Consider the following 22,706-nt stretch of genomic DNA (forward strand, 5'->3'; position numbering starts at 1 on the left):
AAAATATATAGAAAGTAAAATTGTACCCAACAAATTAATTCTTGCATAATTATAATATTCATAATATTAAATAATTCAATATTGAATTTGGAAATTACATACAGATGAAATAATTATTTAGATCCACTTCTGTATAAGTATCGCGAGGCCAGGTTTACATTGGTTTATCAATAGTAAAGTTCACTAGATAATTTTTCAGAAATACTCGACTGCGCTTATTTTGGTAGTAGAGTATTCACTTTAGTTAGTAATTCGAAAGAGATGAACAAGCAGGTTGGGCAAAAATATCGAGGCGTTGTTGAAAAATATTTAGTGCAACCCGCAGATAGTGAGGAAGTTATAAAAGAAGAAACTTGTAGGCAAAAAAGTAAGTGAGGTAAGGGAAGTGGTACGTTGGGAGCATCTGGTTATCTTATAAGACATTGCAAGACCAAGAAGTGGCTGAAGCACACAAGTAGTTAGAAACACACTAACTTCAGCTAAAACGAAACTAAGTAGTGTTCGTTCTTTGTTCACATTGGTATAGTCAACAAACAAACGAGTAGAGTAGAGTATGATTGTGGAAGTGGGGGTGGGATAGTCGAGTGTACTATTCCACACATGCTATCATCTACTTTACTCGGAACTTCCCTCTGCAGTATTTTTAGTACTCTACTGTCACTAACATAACCTGTTCACATTATTCTAGTAAGGGATATAAAGCACTCCACTATCGAACTCTACTACTAATTATATCAATGAAAACTAGGCTTACATATCAAATGAATTTTTTATAAATGTTTTAATACTGAAATCGATTGATGAAGAAGGAAAGTTTTTCATTTAATTCGAAATATTTTGAGAATTTTCACTAATTCTATCATTCATTATCTATTGGTCATTATATGAGGAAAATGATATTCTAATCAAATTAGATCACAAGACCTACACAAAATATTTTGGTTATCCAACTTGTCTGCAACCTTGACTTTGCATCGTGCCAATTCTCTTGCAGGTCCTCAGATTTACCAGATGACATAAATAGAAACTTGGAGTGTGACATATTGTGCAGATAACAGGTGGCTATGGTTGAGGTATAATAGTCGTATTCGGAGCTTCGATTTGTTTGCTTCAATTGGATTCGTCAATTTATTAATTTCACTGACCAATGAGTATGGCAGAAATTCAGTGAAAGTGGATGATTGGGGGACTTTAATTTCAATCGAGAGATTATTTCTAATACAGAAGACGATAGGCGGTAGTAATGGGTTAAAAAGAGTTGAAACCTGCCAGTGAAATAATTATGAAATGATACGTCGAAACCATTTGTATCTGGACGAATTGAATATCAATAACATAAAGAACTCAACATTTAGTAGGGTTCTCAACCAAAGCATTGACTAACGGGTTAATTCAGTGTACTCAAGTACCTATTGCAACTAGAATGTTTTGAAAATTATGAAATTATGAAATTCTCACAGACAGAATTGATTTTGTAATTTTCAATATATGAATGTTGAATGAATTGATATGATTATTTCTAAATTCATTGAATACAGTTCACCAACATGAAACGAATGTAGCAGTATATGAAATACATATTTCTTTTTTAGCACCAAATCCTTTCAATTAATTGTATTAATTCTGATTTTTTGCATTGAGTATTTCACATTAAGGACTTAATTGTTGATATATAATTATTATCTTATTATAATTAGAGTGTTTTCCCAATTATCTCACTCATATTAAGAAATTTAAATATAGCCGAGGAATAAGCTCTTTGGACGGCCTAACTACATACACTGATAAGCATACAAATTATGCATTCCTATGCTGAATTTTTTATGTAGGTACCCGTATTGTTATTATTTTGTCGATGATCTGATACTTACTACTTATGGATAGGTATCAGTTCTATCGTCAAATTGACATAACCATATTAATTGAAATAGATCCGAAGCCATTTTTGATCTCAACTATCCCTTTACTCGAAAAAAATATTTTGATCCCCATTTTATTTGTATAATCATGATCCTCCAGAATATTACTTAAATTCTTCTGGAAGAACCGACATTCCTGCACCTAAATTCATTTCGAATAATCACTCAATCATCAGAATCTGAGAACGCAACATTAATGAACTATTGATGGAAATGGAGAAAAAATGTTCATTTAACTTAATTTTTCATAAATATTTTTATATTCCATATTATCCCCAATGGAATAGTAATTTACGTAACAAGTCCGGAAAATAGGGTTTTTTTGGACGAATAGACAAAATTTCAGGACGAGCGTAAGCGAGTCCTGGAAGTCTGTGAGTCCAAAAAAACCATTTTCGGGCGTGTTGCGTACAATATTTTTTCGGCAACCATGTAAAATAACACTATCGCTGCTGCTTTCCATATTTTATTGCGATTGCGATCAAAACACATGCAAATTTTTGACAACTAATTTCATATGAACTGTCAGCCGTTATCTCGGTTGCTATGGATTCTATGATTCTTTTCCGGCTTAGTCCGGGAAGTACGTACTTTCAGGACTAGGCCGGGAAATGCTACTTTCTCAGAGAAAAAGCGTCCGGGAAGAGAGCACTTCCCGGACGGTTGCCGAAAAAATTAATTTTTGTCGCTAACTTTCGAAATCCATAAAAGTTTCAACGAATATTCATTACTTTTATTCACTAATTATAATAAAAATGCAGTTTCTGCACAATTTATTTGTATTATCTAATTAAGCAAGTTTTCACCGCAAATTTATAATAATTTTCAGTTAAATTTGGAAGGAGGTCCGAATAACAGCCGCGTTCTCAAATTCAATTGTGTTGACATTTGAAACAGTTGAATAAATAATTCAGTTTCACAATGAAGGGTTTTTGGCTAGATCGGCAGAATACAAAAAACATGAAAGTTCAGTCTACGTTGTTGTGAAGTCTTTAAGGCCAAACATTTCGAGATGAAGATTGACGTGAATAAATAATAGCACCATTGGTATCATAGCCTTTCAGCTCAATAGTTCGAAACTCTTATATACAAGATTAATGGCATGAATGAAGATTTATAGATGAGAAGGTCCGATGTTTTTATGATACATTAGTATTAGATGAATTCTATATCGATAAGGTATACTATATATAACAACATAGATGATACTCTGTAGATTTAATAATATCGTTCTTCCTCATAAATTCACGTTCAATTTCATTCACGTTAATCATCCTCTCCCTCTCAATGAAATTAGAAGCAAGGTTACCGATAACACAGCACAAGTAATATTACTATTTAACACTATCTTCCTAATATTATTTCATTGAATATCGTTTTCACAAGAAAAAATTGAGTCAATAAATGATAACCTACTACCTATATTTCCCAGTTCTATTTAGCGGCAAGCTACTACTATCAGTTTTTTACAATTGCTGAACATAAACAAGTGAGCCATTGAGCATCTCTTCGACTCTCTCACTGAAATACTGTGTGAGCGGATAGGTACCTACCACTCGATTATAGTGAATGAAAAAATAATTGTCTGAACTCTTTGTTCTCTTAATTTTTGAAACAGCAATACAAATGGAATGTCATTAAATTCTGAAAAAATATAATTTGAAATAACAATAATTTATAACGTAATTTATATTTCAGCTGAAATAATATGAAATCACAACGTGAATATCGATAATAAATTATATTCGAATGAGATGTTGAAGTGTTTGTTGAATTGATTAAGTAATATAGGAATGTCCGTTTATTTCGATAAAATTACGAAAAAAATTCTTCCAAATTTGACAAATAATTTTAGCAACGAGCATTCGAGATAATTAATTCCATAATAACAATGAAGAAATATTGAATTTTGATAGCAGAAATCTTTTTTTTGTCAGAAATATAAAATTATGTGGACAGTGGTCAGTGACTTAACAGAAAGAATAGGAAATACTCTTAATGAAAATTACAACATTGATAAGGAAGAGGCTATTGCCAATGAAATTTGAATGAGCTGTTGTATGGCATATCAAAAGATTAATTCACTAATTAATAAATAGAGCAGGGTTTAACAGTATTAACGAACATTTTGTTCGTATACGAAAATATCAAATTTGAGATGTTGAACTGCGTTGGAATATTTTTAAAGTGTCTTCTGAGAAGTAGGTAGTCAAGTGTACAAAGCCTAGTTCGCTGAAATATCTATATTTTTCTTATTTCTAGGATAATTGAAAGTCCTGCTTTTTCATTAATATAATCGCAGTATAGTACTCTACAGATTTTAGATTAATTCAAAAGTGTTCGATTTTCCAGATGAAGATTGTTGTCGTTCTTCAATACGTGAAATCTGAGAAATATAATGAGTAAATTGAGGTTTTGGCGTCACTTATGAATCAAAAATGAACTATCAGTAACCTTGCGAAACTAGCTCTGCGCTAAGGAGCTACCAACTAGCAGAGCGCCTAATGTGGAAGCGAGGAGATCTAGAGCCACTTGTTTCTAATACTACCAGATCTCCTCCCCCACATGAGGTTATATCATACGATCGTCCCCTGCAGATGCTGAGGATCCGTCGGAACTACCGGAAGCGAAGAAGTAGGCAATGCGACCTGTGGAGGCATTGCCTCGCTGTATGGCGAATTGGGAACATTGATGCCCACGTTGAGCTGCTGCGGAAGGGAACAGCTCGAGGTTGGTATGCCTGTATGGCCAAGGTTCATGGAGCTCCCTGATATGACTGAAGGATGCGGAGAAGGGTTGGATATCAACGCTGTGTTACTGCAAATTACTGGCGGACTATTTTCTTCCGGAGGTGTGACTTCCAAACCTGAAATAATCGTAATTTAATACTTACAGTAGGTATATGTGAAGAATAACCTTCGTATTGAAGGATGATGAACCGTTGGCTGGTTAGTGTTCTGAGTCATGTTATTATTATTATTATTATTATTTGAACTGGGGTCGTTTTGCTTCGGTAAGCCTTCCGGGAACTGCGACCATGCAGATCTTTTGTTCACTACCCTACTCATTCATAGAAACCCAGGGAGGTCGTCAACGACGTTAATAAAATTGACAACCTCCCTAGGGGCCTTGGCCATTACCTCTCTGGTATCCAGGACCGGCTTGCCCATGTGAATGGTTCTTAGGCCAGCCAGCTCTGGACACTTGTATATCAAGTGTTCAGCCGTTTCTACTTCCGATCCACAGAGCCTGCAAATCTCGTCTGCTGACTTACCCATACGGTACAAATGATGTTTGTACCGACAGTGCCCCGTCAGCAGTCCCACCATCACCCGAAGCTCTGCTCGCGACAGCTTCAGGAGCTTTCTGGTGTAAGTAGGTGAAATCTTCACGAATTTCTTTGCCTGAGCAAGTCTAGGAGTAGTAGTCCAGTGGATTGTCCTACTGTTCAACTTCCATAGCTGGACCGCAGCTTTGTATTGGTCTTTTCCTATCCCACAGAAAGGCTCAGGTCCAGCAGGTCTTAACATTGATGCACTTTTTGCAAGCTCATCCGCTCTCTCATTTCCTTCAACCCCACAGTGCCCTGGTACCCATAGTAGAGTCACCTTATTTCCTCTGGCCAGTTGCTTTATGGTGTTACGGCACTCCCAAGTCAGCAGAGACCCCTGACAGCACGATTCCAGGGATCTCAGCGTGGTTTGGCTGTCCGTGGTGATGTAGATATGCGCCCCTTTGAAGTTCATTTTGGGACACTCCTGGGCGCATACATAAACAGCCATTATCTCGGTCTGTAGAATTGAGGGCTCACTTCCCAGGGCTTTAGAGATCCTCAGTCTAGGTCCATATATCCCAATGCCGGTGCCCTTCTCTGTTTTTGATCCTTCTGTAAACCATATGGATGACTTTTTGTCCAGACGATTTATGAGACTTATTGCACTATGACGGTCATTTATAACCGTTTCAAAGGGCGTTTCAAAATCGTAGGTGGTTGGCATAATAGCTGATGGTTTTGCGAGGAGATTTGAATCTAGTTGATTCAGTATCCTCATATGTCCAACCCAGTTCCCAGGAAGGAGATTTCCATTATGGAAAATTCTGAGTCATGTTAACTATTTCAAATGGCTCAATTCACACATAAAAGACTTTAGGACCTTTCCAAGCTTTTTTATAATACTACAATGCTGAAGGCTTTCATGGCCTTTGTTCGTAAAAATTGGAACATTCTGTACTTTTCAGTTGTGATCTAGTCCGTATTTTACCCTATACCTAGATCATATATTGCTACTTGATGTGTTGCCTTAGAAGATACTTACCGCTGTCGTAAGTGAAAAGTATACTATTCACTTACGACTGCGGTAAGTATCTTCTAAGGCAACACATCAAGTTGCAATATATGATCTAGATACCTCTGAAATTGCTTGTTACCGCAGTATTCAGCGAAACGTCAGGTGACAAATCGACTAGACCATGAAAGCCTGGAATTTTCCAAATCCATCAACAATAATACTAGTTATTCATCTAGACAGGGTGACCCCTAGATAAATATCATATCTACATGTTATGATATTATTATTTTAGAATCGTTGAAATATTTGACCTCGAGTTAGACAACTTAGAGTTTGCTCTTCTCGAAAATAACGAATATGCGAAGCACCAATATTATTTCAATAGTAAGTTAGAATGGTCTGTAATATTTTAGGCATGTGGTTCTGGACCTACCTAGCACTTGACATTTTTTCAACTCTGTCTCTTAAAATTAAACGGTCTCTCCCAAGAAATATTTCTTCAATAAAAAAAAACTAGATGCGTAAAACCAATACGGCAAAATGATTATTCAGCGGAATGCAATGAAATTAAAATTGGTGGCTAATGATGCTACCTTTTTATCCTGACCATCCTGAAGTGAACAACGAAGTCTTATTTCTCATACATCGATGTAAAAAGTATTTATTTAGGATTTAGAAAATTCACTGTTATTGTAACGAATTCTAAAAATAAATTGGGTCTCTTTTTGAATTATTATTAATTCGTATTTATTGTAACTTTGTAACTGTCAAACTGTAACAAACTAAAATTCCAAAGTGTTTTTATGGATCCATAATTGAATCGCTATACTTGAAATTTCATGTCTTCAAGAGGGCTGAAATCGTAATTATATTTCGAAATCCAATGTATTGTATCTGATTCACCATTCAATGTAAATGTCAATACCCGTACCAATGAATACGAGTTCCTGTTTTCAAACACAAGATTTCTTTGCTCAAAGAATATACCAACCCATTTAATGAATGGGGTTTGAAATCAACAGGGATTTTGTGAACCAGTCGCTACCTATTCAAAAAGAATTCAGACTTATTTTCTCTTTATGTTACCGTACGGAAACATCATCTATTAGATGAATACCTTGTATCGGATGTTGTTGAAAGTTTCGATAACGAAATATTTCTGCAAGATGAACTCAAGAATTTATTTCAATGATCTGATAATCATTATGTTTTCTGAATAATGGATGATTGAAATAAGAAAATTTAATTTTTTCTCGCAAGAATAACTTTCTTTATAGAAGATACGGGTGAAAATAAGAATTTTTCCTTACGTATGTGTTCTAACTTAGCTTCGTCTTCAAGATAGAGGATACCAAAATTATAAGAAAGAATCAGTTTTTTTATTATTTTCCCCAAAACCCTTTGACTGCATTCAAATCAAACTCTGCATGCCTATTTCTTGTGATCAGAAGATTTTTTTTTGATAAAATCGGAATAATAATATTAGTTTCATTAGCGTCTTAGAGTATGTTTAATTGATATTGAATAACTATACACGTTTTTTTGTTTGTTTCTGTTTTCTCATTGAGCGACTGAAAACGCAAATTTTAGGTCTCCTCACGTTTTAAATTTTATATTGATATAAGGAAAAAGTTATTCATCATCAGAAAATTTTTAACTGTATACGGATTCTCTCGGTGAGATCTCTCGTGAACAATCTTTCCCAGAGAGCAACTCTATCTTCGTCCTGATGAAATAGGCATAAATTCTGGTTTGGATTACCACCAGTATGAAAAATCCAAAAGGGTTAACTCTCGACAGAAAGCAGGCCAACGGAATGATTTCAAATTTTTCCATGAAATCGATAATATCTACTTATTGATTAGGGATATGTTTCTTCCCATCAAAAAATACCGTATTTAGTGTAATTTCGAATGACATATCAACTTCTGTGCCGTTATATCATGGTTAACAAAATAACAACGAAGAGCTGAAATATTTCAAACCTAAATGTGCTTCAATCTGGAGCTCCTTGTGATTGAAAATCAAAGTAAACAGGCATTGAATTTAAAATCTTACAATTTCAGTCGCTTAATAATTTTGGGTATTGAAATGTTTTCTTGAATTCAATGAATTAACTCAAATGGAAATTATGCAAGTTACTGCAAAATACAGTGCGCCTCAAAATTATGGAACGAATTCATTTTCTCAGAAGAAAAATATTTTGGCAACAAAATTCTGAAACACGACAATATTTGTTTCACTTTAACAACACTTTTATGCATTTTTGAAGGATTTTTGTTGCACCCTGTGCCATCCCCATCAAACCACTAAATTTTTTGAATAGTGAAGTGGGTCATGTGGTACTTTTTTGGCAAGGTCTTCGTATCTTCTTTACAGGCGTGCAGAAATGTTTTGAAGAATTAGTTAGTTCGAGAGGATTTAAGTATGTGCACTTTGTCATGGCTCATTTACTTTGAGACGATGGTACTGATGAAATTTGTCACCGAATGAAAGTCGACCATTACAGTTTTATTCATGCACAACTTTAAACCCCATCATGTGAAAAATTAGAATGTGTGAAACACTGTGCTTCAGTAATTATCTTAAATAGGTATGGAATTAGTATGTTATTAGTAAATTTTTTTCTTGAAAATTTCTGCACGTCTGTAAAGAAGAGACCTTGCCAAAAATACCACATGACCCACTTTCCCTATTCAAAAAATTTAGAGGGTTAATGGGAATGGCACAGGGTGCATCAAAAATCCTCGACAAATATTTTTTTTTTGGGAAAATGAATTTGGTCCATAATTTTGACGCGAATTGTCCAAGCAGTAATAAGTTGGATTAAAGAATACAAAGAATCAAATTTTGAATTTGAGGATATTTCGATTCTACATTCAGAAATGACACGGCTGTTTGCTCAAAATGATAACACAGGCCAATAAAATGAAAAAAAAAATTTGGTGCCAGAAATCTAACATCTGATTTTAGATGTTTTTAATGTGCTGATTCCAAAAATGCCACCAGATTTTTTCTATCAGCTCTAGTTTTTGAGATACACGTTACAGGTTAAATGATATATTTTTTTCTGATAAAGGACAACAAATAAAGACATAAATATGTACTTAATCGTCAAAATAGAAATTTCCCAGAATCTAATTAGCCAAATGGATACCTGGAATTGTCCCTGACCCAATGTTCCTGTACTAGGAACTACTCAATACAATGAATATGAAACAATAGCATTAGTTTTGAGAAAAATTAAATACGAAGAACATCAGTGGTCATTTTGTGTTGATTTAAAAATGGTTAACTTCCTCCTTGGACAGCAGAGTGGTTATACAAAATATCCTTGTTTTTTGTGCCTTTGGGACAGCAGAGCTAAAAATGAGCACTGGGTTAACAAAAATTGGCCTTCAAGAGATGTCATGATTCAAGGAATACAAAACGTGATCAACGAACCTTTGGTTTCAAGAGAAAAAATCTTACTTCCGCCCTTGCATATCAAGCTAGGCCTAATGAAGCAATTTGTGAAGGCCTTAAATCGAGATGGAAATTGTTTTGGGTATTTGTCACGTAAATTTCCTGGCATTAGCACGGAAAAACTAAAAGCTGGTATATTTGATGGTCCTCAAATAAGGCAACTTGTTAAAGATCCACAATTCACCACATCAATGAACGAGACTGAATCTAACGCTTGGAGTTCATTTGTTCAAGTAGTACAAAATTTTCTTGGCCATCATAAAGCAGAGAATTACGTAGAATTAGTGGAAACTATGCTTTCAAATTTTAATATTCTCGGCTGTAACATGAGTATAATAGTTCACTACCTCCCCAGCCACCTAGATCGTTTTCCAGAAAACTTAGGTGATTGTAGTGAAGAACAGGGGGAAAAATTCCACCAGGATATTAAAACTATGGAAGATCGTTATCAAGGACGATGGGATAGCCACATGATGGCGGACTACTGCTGGAGCCTTCAGCGAGACTGCCCTAGTAAACTCCATTCTAGAAAATCGTATAAAAATTTTTTTTTATGTGATTAGTGACTAAAGTAATTATGTAAATTAAGTTTTTGCAATAAATACTTAAATCCATCTGTCTTTGTTTTTTTTAACTGTCAATAGTAATATTATATATTATAACAATTATAACGTAAATTATATACACAATTTTTTTGAAAATCTCAAAAACTTGATCTGATAGACAAAATCTGAGAACTTTTTTACATTCTGCATCCAAAAATTACTCAGGAACAGTTAAAAAATCACAGGCACCAAAATGTGTGTTGGCCTGTGTAATCAAATGATTCAAATGGTCTGACGCGCTGAAATCTTTCTGCTCACAAAAGCAATAAATTTTGGGAAACTAATGTTTGGGCAGTGTCGTCAGTGCTGATGAATAAGCAACACGACCTTCTCCTAATCAGCAACATCAACTTATTTCTAGGTGGAAATAGGAGCGAAAGGAAGAGCGAAGAGTCCGTATTATTCAGTATATTAATGAATCCGAGATTCGGATTCGTGAATATTCAGTAGATAATCAAGTATAATGAATATTTAAACGTGTTGATCGCACTTGCCAAGAATTTCAAGTGAAAACAAACTCGTGAGTATTTCTCTACAAGATTAATGTTTTGCAGGAAAGTTGTTTTCGTTAATTCGTGGTGGAATGAATTAATCCGTTGGGTTCTTGAATTTTAGACATCGGTGTCTACGTGAATCAATTATCTCAAGGGGAAACGCTAAATTTTGAATGGCCTCATTCTGCGATTAATGAAAAAGGATTAACTCTGGAATAAAGTATTTGATTGAAAGTAAATAAATAAGTGGGATTATGTCTGAGCCATGATGTATTCGAGAGAAAATTGCATGGATTTTAGATTGTTTCGGAATGGAAATCTCTGAAAAATACGTTGTTTTCTAGTTTAATCCAAAGTGGCATCAATTTTTTTGTTTCGAATAAAGCATTCAGTAGATAATTGCAACTCAAATTGAAAAAATGAAATTTATGCATAATGAATAATTTTTTACATTTCTTTGTTTTTTAAGAATTCTGAAGTAATTTCTGTTTCATTTCTTCCAGTAATTCATATTACAAATTATTCTCAATATTCACTCAGAGAAAAAATTGCACCAAACCCCCCCAATTCGTATATAACCGTTTTTATAATTCTAAAGTAAAATTTACATTAGCTCTGCGAAAAGCCAATCAATAAATACAATTTATACAAAGTCACTTGGAAGAAGCCAAAATATTTCAATTAAACAAGGGTTGTCCAAGTCTCCAGCATCAGTAACTTCGTATGAACTCCGATATTTAGCGGATCGTCTATGAAACCAAAATGTGTCAATTTGGTTGTTTTTATTGGCTAAAAAAGTCTACGTTTCGGTTGGGTGCCGATTTGGTTTTTTTCATTGGCAGCAGCTACGCTGAATCCTATAAATCAGTGCGGCCATAAGGGGATTAATAAAATGAGCATTTTTACGAATAATTACGAATAATGTATATCGAAATCACTTGAAATATTTGAAAATATTTTTAATATACAAGAGTTCTCCAAGTTCTCAGAAATTTATTAGGGCACAGGGCATTGTTTAACCAGTCATTTTGAATGAATTCCACCATGCTAAGTGATTGTCTATCGAAATAGTAGGTGTCGATTTGATAACTTTTATTGCTCAATAGGGCACGTGTTGCTGCGTGGCGATTTGGACGCCCTTATTGGTGGGAGTTGTGCTCATCTTCCACATCTCATCAATAGAACTGGTTTGAAGATTTCTTAAGAGCCGTTAAAGAAAATTTAATCAAACACCGACAAAGTATTCGACAGTTATCGGGAAAATGAGAGATGGTTTAAGTGATTTCAATGATGACGTTCGAAAAAAATCTGTGGCACATGTTAAAAATGAACATTTTGCGATAAAATCGCGTACTCCAGTTACTTTCAAAGTAATGATACGTCGAGTTATGAAGAAAATGATATCGCATTCCAAGCTCTCATACTACTGAAGAGAAGATTTTTGGTGGAATACAAAAGGACTAGGTGAGATTGACCAATATCATTTCCACAACATTTTCTTATCATTTCTATCAAATTTATTACTAGTTTGCATAATCTCCAGGCAGAGCAAGTTCATCTGAAACACTTTAGTGTGCTTATAATTTTATGCAATGATTATTCCACCATGGTTGATAATATTACTTGCTATTATTTCACAGGAAGAAAATATAAAATAAACAAATTATAACATAGTAGAAAAACATAGTGACATCAATAATGTGAAGATTAAAGCTATTCACATCATGAATTATCTGAAAGAATCGACATCAGAGTTCAATACAATGCAATAAATATTATTCTCAACTGAACATCAGGACAAGCGTTTTCATGGAGTAGTTCAAGTAAGATTAGAAGAACTTATACCAATATGGAAAAGTGGATCGATTCCATTTTTGCACTTCTTGAGACCGAACCCACCTTGTGGGCTTATAGAACGTTTTTATATTGTTTCCTGAAATGAGTTTTTTCAATCACCGAACGATTGAAGTTTATGAACACATTTCACTTGAGAATTAGTTATGTTTTACCTATGTATAAATTTATTGATTCAGATTTTAGTTTAGAAAAGACCGAACATAAGGTTCTCGAAAAATTATGATTCACTTCAGAACCATGGTTTCCATAATTAACTTTTAAGAACTTGTATTTTCATTCATTCATTATAGTGGGTATACCGGTTTAAATATTTATTTCGACTCAGAAAACTAAAACCAATTTTTATTCTATTCCATCTCCCAGAGTTCATATCACAGCTACATACCTATACTTCCGTTGAGTGCAATCTTAATGGGATTGCTATAGTTCGTCGAAAAATGAGACAGCCCGATGTCCTCCAAGCTGCTTTTCCTTCTGCCAACATTCATGAGTCCCTGACGGAGAGAATTAGATCGCCTCATCAATATGTCATCTATAACTCTCAGCGAGTTCGATCGTCCCCTTTGATATCCTGCTACCGTTGGGCTATCTGGTAAGGATAAAGAGTTGGACTTAGTAGTTGCCAGAGGAGGAGGTCTTGGAGATTGGTAGCCTGCCAATAGAGAAATTGAAATATTCTGCGTTAAGAGTTGAAGAGACATGATGAGACATTTAGAATCTTTTGACGAGATAATAATGAAATAATATTCGATAAGCTGTATTAAAATAAAAACAAGAATTGATTGAGTGAAGATGAAACAGAGAAAATTATTAGTGCGTGGGAACGAATTCCAGCATTTCAGTTGTGTGAGTGTACAAGGTTGGTAATATTCTTGACTAGTAAGGCTATCTTAAGAACTATTAGAGCTAGAACAAAACGGATGGCTGTAAAGCATCATCATTGAAAACGACTCACTAGACAACAAATTCTTCTCCCCTTGTACAGTCCGTCAGAAAATGAGATTCAAACCTGATAATCCTAAGCCTGAACTTCTTCTACTAGCCATCCCTAGTTGTGAATTGGATTGGAGCTGTTGAAGTAGTGTTTGTGAACAAAAACTAATGTTGGATTTCCTTCTACTGTTGTGCCTCTCGAAAGTTTTTTGAGCAGAGAATGGACTTGGCCTAACTAAGTATCTGTGAACAATCCAAATGAGATGGCATTTTGAGAATATCTCTATACGCCTCCATAATTATCAGGTATAAGATTGATGCGAGTCTAAATCTAGTATTGCAAAGCAGATGCCGTACCTACATTCAAAAATTTTTTTGTGTTTGGAGAATTCTTAGTAGTATCTCCAAGTATTATTTTTTTGACCCTTTTTAAGTTTTTGTAATACAATTCCTTATATTGAACATATGGTTAATATGAAATACCAAGTAGGTACAAATTGATCAAAGGCATGAAGTACGGCTGAGTAGATGTTCTAAAATATTCACTGAGCCTAAATGAAGAAATGAAAAACTTCATTTCACTATTTGTTTCTATTTTCTAAAGAAGTCAGCTGTTAACTGCAGAAAAGAGTAGGTACCGAATCGGAGGAAGCGTCAAATTTGTTAACTTACATATCACCAAATTTTAGATGCTTGATTTTGGACTCGAAGTGAAATAGAGAAGATTTTCGAACAAGAATTATGGTATCAAATTTGAAGTGCCATAATATTCACTGTTTCTGAGAAACGCTCTTAATACTATAGGCAGCTCATGGTTAATAGTAAGATGATGACCGCATATAGAAGCAAATCTTTCAGATATTTAAATGATGGAGTTTATCAATTGAGAATAATATAATAATGAACCTCATCCAGATAATAAAATCTGCAGAACTTATTTTCCTTCAATAGACGTAGATCTTAACTTTTTATCAGTGTCGAGCTGCAATCTATGACCTAGAAACCTCTGAAGTGGGCGATGCGTTGAGTGGAAAATTATGAATCCAGTAATTTTCTAACTAGCTGAAATGTCCGGCCGTGAAAGCCTTCAATTTTTTTATGATATTCATTATTTTCAATAGTAAACCTTTGAAATTGTTGGGGGATTTTTTAAAATAATTTCTTATATGTTTTCGTTTACCATCAGAGGACTCCTCTCATAGTTATGAAATTATCTTTACGACATTCCGTTCATGAATTACTTTCTATTCGATTATCTTAACAGAACTCAGTCCATTACTGAAACTCCAGGAATAAAATTTCGAGAATATTTTGGCAAATTCGTCGTATAATTCGAATTTCAACTACTACTTCGTAATTGTAGATTTAATCTCAAGGAAACATTTTCGTGCTATCTTATAGCCCTTACTATCTTGGATACCTGTATTTTCAGTGAATTTATTCAAAATAATGTAGTTTTAACATAAGATGAGATATGATTCCAAGTAAAGCATCTGGTAAAATTTAGTTTTTCCAATTCTGCGATTCTAGCTTCAATTTTCCGAAAAATTAACATTTTGTCTTGAATTCATACAGTTTTCGAAAATGTATGACGGGTATCACTTTAGATTATGTTTTATGGGATTACTCACATTATATCACCTTCTTCGAGTTTAAGATCACAGCTTGGATTTATGATAACATAAGATAGACTACTCCTCTTTTCGCTGACATCGGTATAATCAACAGCAGGTAAATTGAGGCTCTCCATGCGGGATCGCACCAGATTCGCTATTTCTGCTCTCTCAATCTGTTGTTCATGATTGTCTTTGGCCTCGTCGGTCATATTTACTGAGCACTATAAGAAATTTGAGAATTGATCAATTATAAATACTAATTTTTCTCATGCTTTAACAGTATTCTCATTTTTTGTTTTTTTTTTAAAGAATATAGTGTCTAACTGATATAATTTGTTATCCCACAATATCTCTCCGAAAGGACCTTAATCAGCAAATAAGCAGAGAGATCGAGAGAGAGTGATAACATTCTTCCAGACATTAAAAAAGAACTAGAGAAGAAAATTCGAACTTCGAACACAATACAGGAAAACTACCCTCAGTAAGTCATGCGAATGGCTCATTTAATGCGCCGTATCTGATATTTATTTACTGACTTGGAAAAGCAAAGATAAAAGCTATTTCAGCGAGAATCTGAGGTGTAACTTTGAATGTTCATTATCTGACTATAGAGTTCAGCTTTGAGTTATATATCATGATATCCTCAGAATTCTGCTCAGAGTGTCCACATGTAAGATCGATATTACGTAGTCACGAAATTTCAACCTACTCGAACCATTCAATGAAGATTGGCTACAATTCATTCACAAAGAATACAAAATCTATATGCTAACTTAACAGTATTGCAGAGTCTCTTAAGGTACTACGGTTTTACATCACATTATGATCTAGAAAATTTCCCAGGTACCTAATAAATCTTGAAGATGTGGCTCGTTATCGAAGATGGAAACCATAGAAAAAATTGATATGAAACATAATTCAGTTCGTTTCCTAGAAAGGGAAAAGGCGATAAGGTAAGACTTGAAATGAAAAAAAATTAGTTTGATTAATGAAAAGGCAGAATACAATTGATTTAAAAAAAAATTACCTAGACGATGAATAAAAACTCATAATTTGAGAGATATCAAAAGACGTCTCCGAAAAATATAAATAGCCAATAGTTCATTAAAATTATTAACAATCAAACTTTTTTTTTGGCACCATAATGAGATATAGTGAAGAGGATGGGAAAATCTCTATTATTTGCTTTAGACTGAAAATATTGTAGAATATAAATGAAATGTGTTATTGACACATTTTAAAAGTCGTATTTCAGAAATTACAATGTTTTCAGGACAACTTGTAGGGTGAAACGAAAATTTGCAGAAGATTTGAGAACTTTTCGGAAATTCAATGGAAAAAATCGTAAAACTATCTTCATCGGTTTTCAATATATGATCTACAATTGAAATCATTATAACCATAACATTTTCCGAATTAAGTTGGATACCTCAAAAAGTACCTCATATAGATGATGACAAGTGGGGTATTTAAAAATGGAGATTATGAGTACGATATAAAAAGCAGGCATTTTCATTTGAAAAAACAGCATAATATCGTGTAAACCCTCCTAGACCAGCTTGTAGAATCAAAAACAATTTAATAATAATTGGAATCATTCTCCTTTCCCAAAGAGTCACGAGAATTATCGACCTATCGGGCACTATTGTCTTACCCCATATAATATTATCTTTGAAATCCAAGTATAACCAAACTTTTTATCAAAACGGTCTAAGCCCTTTGGGTGTTTATGTTTTTTTTTTATTTTATATATGGATTATCTTCAAAATAAAACTATTGTTTCAAAGAGGTTTTCATCTCTAAAATTATACTTACTAACGCTTAACATAGCTATCTGTAGTCCTGGGAGCAATTCATAATGAAAAGGCACTACTCAACGAGATCAGCAGAAATTAAACTACTCGAATTCAATCAACCAATAAGTACTTACTATTGAGGATCCCTTATCAGTACACCTCAGACAATCACTGCCATCTTTTGGTCGATAGGTTACTCCCACTCGATCAGATCCAATGTCTTCTTCAATCTAACAGAAAGTAATGAAGAAAGTCTAAGTTCGTGCACTACTTGGAACGTTAGCAGGAAAAAAGTGTGTTTTGAGTTTTTGAAATCACTCCAAAGATTCATTCAGAGTAGGAAACATACAGTCTTGGCAATAGCACTCTTGACATGATGAATATAAATATGAGGAATAAGGATGCAATCCCAATAAATTAATAAAGATGACTTTTGAGTCAGTTTAATCATCGGAATTCATTATTATTATTTTTCAGGGTACAGAAGTGATGTATTGTCATATTTTTCGATCATGTTGAACACTGTTGTATTCAGATACGATAAAATAACGATTCGAAAAATTTTACTGAAAGCCTGAGTAAGTGCAATCGGATTTGTCAAAACGATGGAAATTGTTGACTAGTATAATTAAAAATGAATCACTCAACCACTGCACCTCGTTGTCAGCTTTCAAATATCATTCAATAATAGTCCTAGAGAATATATTAATTTTTTATGAAATACTAAGAAGTATTATAATACGAGTATGATTTTGTTATTAGAGGTGTTGCTCTCCGTTTGACTTTTGCAATTCTTTATGCATCACTTTCCAATATAATTATTCGGCATGCCAAGATATCGTCTTACCAACACTGTATGTTTAATATTATGAAATTATGAAATTTAGGAAGATATCGAATATATTAATATGATGCATAAACAAATTTGTGTCGAAGCGCTATATTTACAGATACAGAAACAATCGTGATGGTGCTTCTGAATGATGATAATTCTCTAATTCATGAAATTGTGCTAAAATTGAAACAATTTTAATTTTGTGGAATTATGAAACACTCTACTTATTGCACATGGAAGTTTTCTATTACCAATAGTATGATATTCTCAATATAACCAGCCAACTTTTGATTTTCTGGGTATTTTAACAATAAATGTGATACAGCATGATAAAATGGAGCTCAATAGGTAGCCTATATAATTTAGATCGAGGCTTCTCTCAATGTCGTGTCATTCCACAACTTTTGTCAAAAAGTCACAGACAGACATTTTAATAACTATGATCAGTTGTAGATCCTTCCAAATTGACTGTTGATTGGGAAGTCCTATTTCTATACTAGATAGACGAAAACTGATGTCAGTGTCTGAGCCTAATTTTCATGAGAAACTTGTAGGATTTCGTGACTTTGGTATATTTGTGTGTGCCGTGTCACAGACGCTTGGGGAATTTATTGTTATCGGGAGCCGCCGGGACTCCAACCCGGCACCTTGTCGCATCTCGGTGAGTGAGTCTACACTCTTAACCTCTAGGCCACAGTGTGCGGTGTTTATTGTTGTTATGTGGAGCTTTATGAGCCGCCACAAACTCATTGGCGAAAACCGCATCAGGCTGTTTTTCGAAAATGAATATTTTCGAAATGATGCTGTTTTTTATTTTAAATTTTTCATCACAAACTCATATTTCATGAGATATCCCCATGAAATTTATATTTCGAATGGGATATCCCGTATATTTCTACATCTTTCGATAGAGCTGACAATTATCATTCCAAAAATGTAGCATGCTTAAGATTTTTTTTAAGTCATGTTCGATGTCCCAACAGGTGGCCGTCTAGGTCACTTGACCTAACGTCTACTATTATATTTTATCTTTTAATCTTCCCTAAACGTAAAAGTTCATAGACGTTAGGTCAGGCGACCTAGTCGGCCACCTGTTGGGACATCGAATATGACTTCAGAAAAATATCAAGTAAGCTTTATTTTCGACAATTCGACATTTTCAGTTTTTGTCTAGCTAGTATAGAAATAGAAATTACCATCCCATTCAAATGTATCCAATTTTGCCTATTCTGTACATCATGTGATTCTAGTTAAATTTTCGCGTGGTTTGCATTTTTTGATCCAACTCCCCAGGAATAACTAAGAGGATTCAACGTTCGAGGAATTGACGTATAATGACATTTAATATTCGTGAATGCCCTCGAACGTACAAACATTTTTCTTGAATATTTTATATAAATCAATTCTACTTGGAACATTCCAATTTTTATTTTATTCTAGAGAAATTCACAAACTAGACGAGCAATTATCTTTATGAATGTAATATCTCCATTGTTCAAGAATTTTCACAAAATACCTAGGACTTTCATGTGTTGGGTGTGCTGGGGTGGTAAAAGCAGAAAATAATAAGGGGATCTATATAATACACACTCGTGCGGATACATTACATGAAGTTTCATGCATCCTGTATGTAACAGATCTCTCGCTGAGTGCGTGTGCTTCGGAGAGAATGAAGTGTTGAATTCAAAGTTTGAATTTAGTTGCAATTATTACGGAAGATACAACAGTCAAATTGAAGATACTTTTTTTGGTTTGTACTTCTTTCTACAACCAAGAAAAATGTGACGTTTCCTAGTTTTATATGGAAATGTATTCCTTAAACTTGAAGTTTCATTTGACGAATTTTCACCTACTTGTACTGAACAGGGTTGATTATACAGGGTGTTTCATTGGAAAACGGAAATACTTCACAGGTGCATAGATGGCACCAAGGCGGTTCTGGAAATACCCCACTTATTGGGTTTTACTGTCTTCGTAGCCGAGATACAGGGTGTTTTATGAATTTTGCCCGTTTCTTTGAGAGGCCATATCAAACGAACCACCCTGTACGTTTTCTTCTTATTTGGAAAATATGTTCCTAATTGAGAGCCCAAACGTATTAAGCAATAACCGCCTTGAAAATCCAGGTCCGGGTAATCAAAAAATTATGAATCGTTTGAATCCTCGAAACAACACCCTGTACATCGGAATTTTGAGAATCTGTTTTAAAATTCGGAAACACCACTAAAAACTCAACTGGGACGTGTACTTCGAATTTTCGCGCAGACAGTTTCACTGCATAAATTTTCAACGTGAAAGTGAAGTTTTTGAGAACTTGGATACCTGAAAGTGGTTTGAAGTGACTTAACAATGAATTATCGTAAGTAATTGCACAAGTGCATCAAAATTACCGATAATTTTGCATGACAGCGTGTTGTCATAAAAACTGCATGAGTTCATTTTCATTTTTGGAGAAAGAGCCCGACACCGAAGGTGGAGGGCTCTTTCTCCAAAAATGAAAATGACCGAATGCAGTTTTTCAAGGAAAACACGCTGGAATGCGAAATTATCCGGTCATTTTGATGCACGAGTGTAATTCGGGGGAATATTTCCCGAATAAACTGTTACATCACTTGTCAAACTGATGTAGAATGGAATTGCCATAGATTCGAACTGTGTAAGATGCATAGAAACTATGCATCTATGAACAGAACAATTATCGCAGTGCAGTTTCGCTTCCTACAATGCAATTATCGCTGTAATTTTCGATAATTGTTCTCCAGATACATAGAATTTTTGACAGGAGGGAAATATTCAATAATATTGAATCCATAATTATTTCAACATTACTTTGTAATTCATTCTTAAATTGGTTTTTCATTCAATTATGGATTCAATATTTTTGATAATTCATTGTTAAAAGTCACTTCAAACCACTTTCGGGTAAACAAGTTCTCAAAAAATTCACTTTTACGTTGAAAATTTGTGCAGTTGAGTTTTTAGTGATGTTTCCGAATATTAAAACAGATTTTCAAAATTCCGTTGTACAGGGTGTCGAGGATTCAAACGATTCATGATTTTTTGTTAACCCGGATCTGGATTTTCAAGGCGGTTATTGCATGATACGTTTGGGCTCTCAATTAGGAACATATTTGTCAAATATGAAGAAAATATACCGGGTGGTTCGTTTAATATGGCCTCAAAAAGAAACGGGCGAAATTCATAAACACCCTGTATCTCGGCTACGAAGAAAATAAGACCCAATAAATGGGGTAATTCCAGAACCGCCTTGGTGCCACCTATGCACCTGTGAAGTTTTCCGTTTCCCAATGAAACACTCTATATACGTGAGGAACAATTTTCGTGAAGAAGAGAGATGATAATAAGATATTACAGTGCGTGGCAATAAATACATGAATTGAAAATGAATTATTCAATTCAGAAAACAGAACGCATCAACTATGCATCATGGCCTAAAATTTTATTTTTGGCAGGATCATAACTTTGTACATTGATATTCAGAACTGAATATGGAAATGAAGGGTGGGCATTCCATTAAAAGTTTCCGGTTGCCATTTGCAATTCACACAGTCACTCTACCTCATGACGTAGGTCTTTTCATATATGCGTTTGTGAATTTTTGTGGAGTGCGATAGTGCATCAGGTGTCCCAAATTCGTTGTCGACTGGGGGATCCCAGAATACCTTTGAGTTAGAAAAAGAGTAGTGCTATATTTTCACGCTCCATTTTCGAAAGAATTATCTGGTGAAAATCGCAACATCATAAATTCAAGTGTTTTCAAGTTATAAGGGAAAATTGGAAAAAGGCGGGAAATAAAAAGTTCTCATAACTTCTTTTTCATTATTGGTGCTATTGACATGTAACAAAAAACCACTGGCGTTTATTTTTCATTGTCGCTATAGTTTGAAGTTATAATACGAACTCGTGTTTCTTCAAATGTGAACCATAACAATTTCAATTACCAATTAAATCGTTTTTTTCCCTTTCCATAAATACATATATAGCATGATAAATATACTTTTACCAAAATATACGAATTATCGGAAGTAACAGTTTCACATGGGTAATCTACCTACTTCTTATCCAAAAACCTTAGAAATTCAAATAAATAAAATATTGGATGGTCACCGAGGTCTCTGGATTGAACTTCGTCTGATTTTCTCTTTTGGTCACATTTGGAGAACAGCGGTCATCAATTTGAAAATGTTGAAATCATGAAAACATCCAACTGTAGTGAATCCGGAGACCTTGGTGGCCATCGAATATTTTAATTATCTGAATTTCTCAGGTTTTTTGAAGAAGTTTATAAATAAGAAGTTTGATTTGCCCTGTGAAACTGAAACTTTTGGTAATTTTTATAGCTTGGTAGGAAATTTATATATCATGCTATATACTTTCGAAAAGGAAAAAAAAGCGATTCTATTCGTTATACAAAATGTTAGGTTTACATCTGACGAAACACAAGTTTGTATTATAACTCCAAACTCTACTATGGGTACCAGGGCACTGTGGGGTTGAAGGAAATGAGAGAGCGGACGAGCTTGCAAAAAGTGCATCAAGGTTAAGACCTGCTGGACCTGAGCCTTTCTGTGGGATAGGAAAAGACCAATACAAAGCTGCGGTCCAGCTATGGGAGTTGAACAGTAGGACAATCCACTGGACTAACACTCCTAGACTTGCTCAGGCAAAGAAATTCGTGAAGATTTCACCTACTTACACCAGAAAACTCCTGAAGCTGTCACGAGCGGAGCTTCGGGTGATGGTGGGACTGCTGACGGGGCACTGTCGGTACAAACATCATTTATACCGTATGAGTAAGTCAGTAGACGAGATTTGCAGACTCTGTGGATCGGAAGTAGAAACGGCTGAACACTTGATATTCAAGTGTCCAGAGCTG

General features: G+C 34.5%; 1 protein-coding gene across 12 annotated transcripts in view; it reads right to left on the reverse strand.

Moving 5' to 3' along the window:
- Positions 1-2,596: 2,596 nt before the first annotated feature.
- The window catches only part of LOC123674263 (potassium channel subfamily T member 2), a 777,909-nt gene continuing 757,799 nt past the window's right edge, over positions 2,597-22,706 (reverse strand). For 10 of the 12 annotated variants that reach the window (XM_045609230.1, XM_045609237.1, XM_045609228.1 and 7 more), the window contains 5 exons: positions 17,109-17,204; positions 15,194-15,399; positions 13,639-13,805; positions 13,015-13,281; positions 2,597-4,785 (listed from right to left, as the gene is read on the reverse strand). In XM_045609230.1, the coding sequence (XP_045465186.1) occupies positions 4,496-4,785; positions 13,015-13,281; positions 13,639-13,805; positions 15,194-15,399; positions 17,109-17,204 (1,026 nt within the window). In that variant the 3' untranslated portion in view covers positions 2,597-4,495. The remainder of the gene's footprint in view (positions 4,786-13,014; positions 13,282-13,638; positions 13,806-15,193; positions 15,400-17,108; positions 17,205-22,706) is intronic. The other 2 variants (XM_045609232.1, XM_045609236.1) reach the window with 2 other exon arrangements.

The sequence above is a fragment of the Harmonia axyridis genome, chromosome 2 (assembly GCF_914767665.1).
Source record: "Harmonia axyridis chromosome 2, icHarAxyr1.1, whole genome shotgun sequence".
In the NCBI taxonomy this organism is placed as follows: Eukaryota; Metazoa; Arthropoda; class Insecta; order Coleoptera; family Coccinellidae; genus Harmonia; species Harmonia axyridis.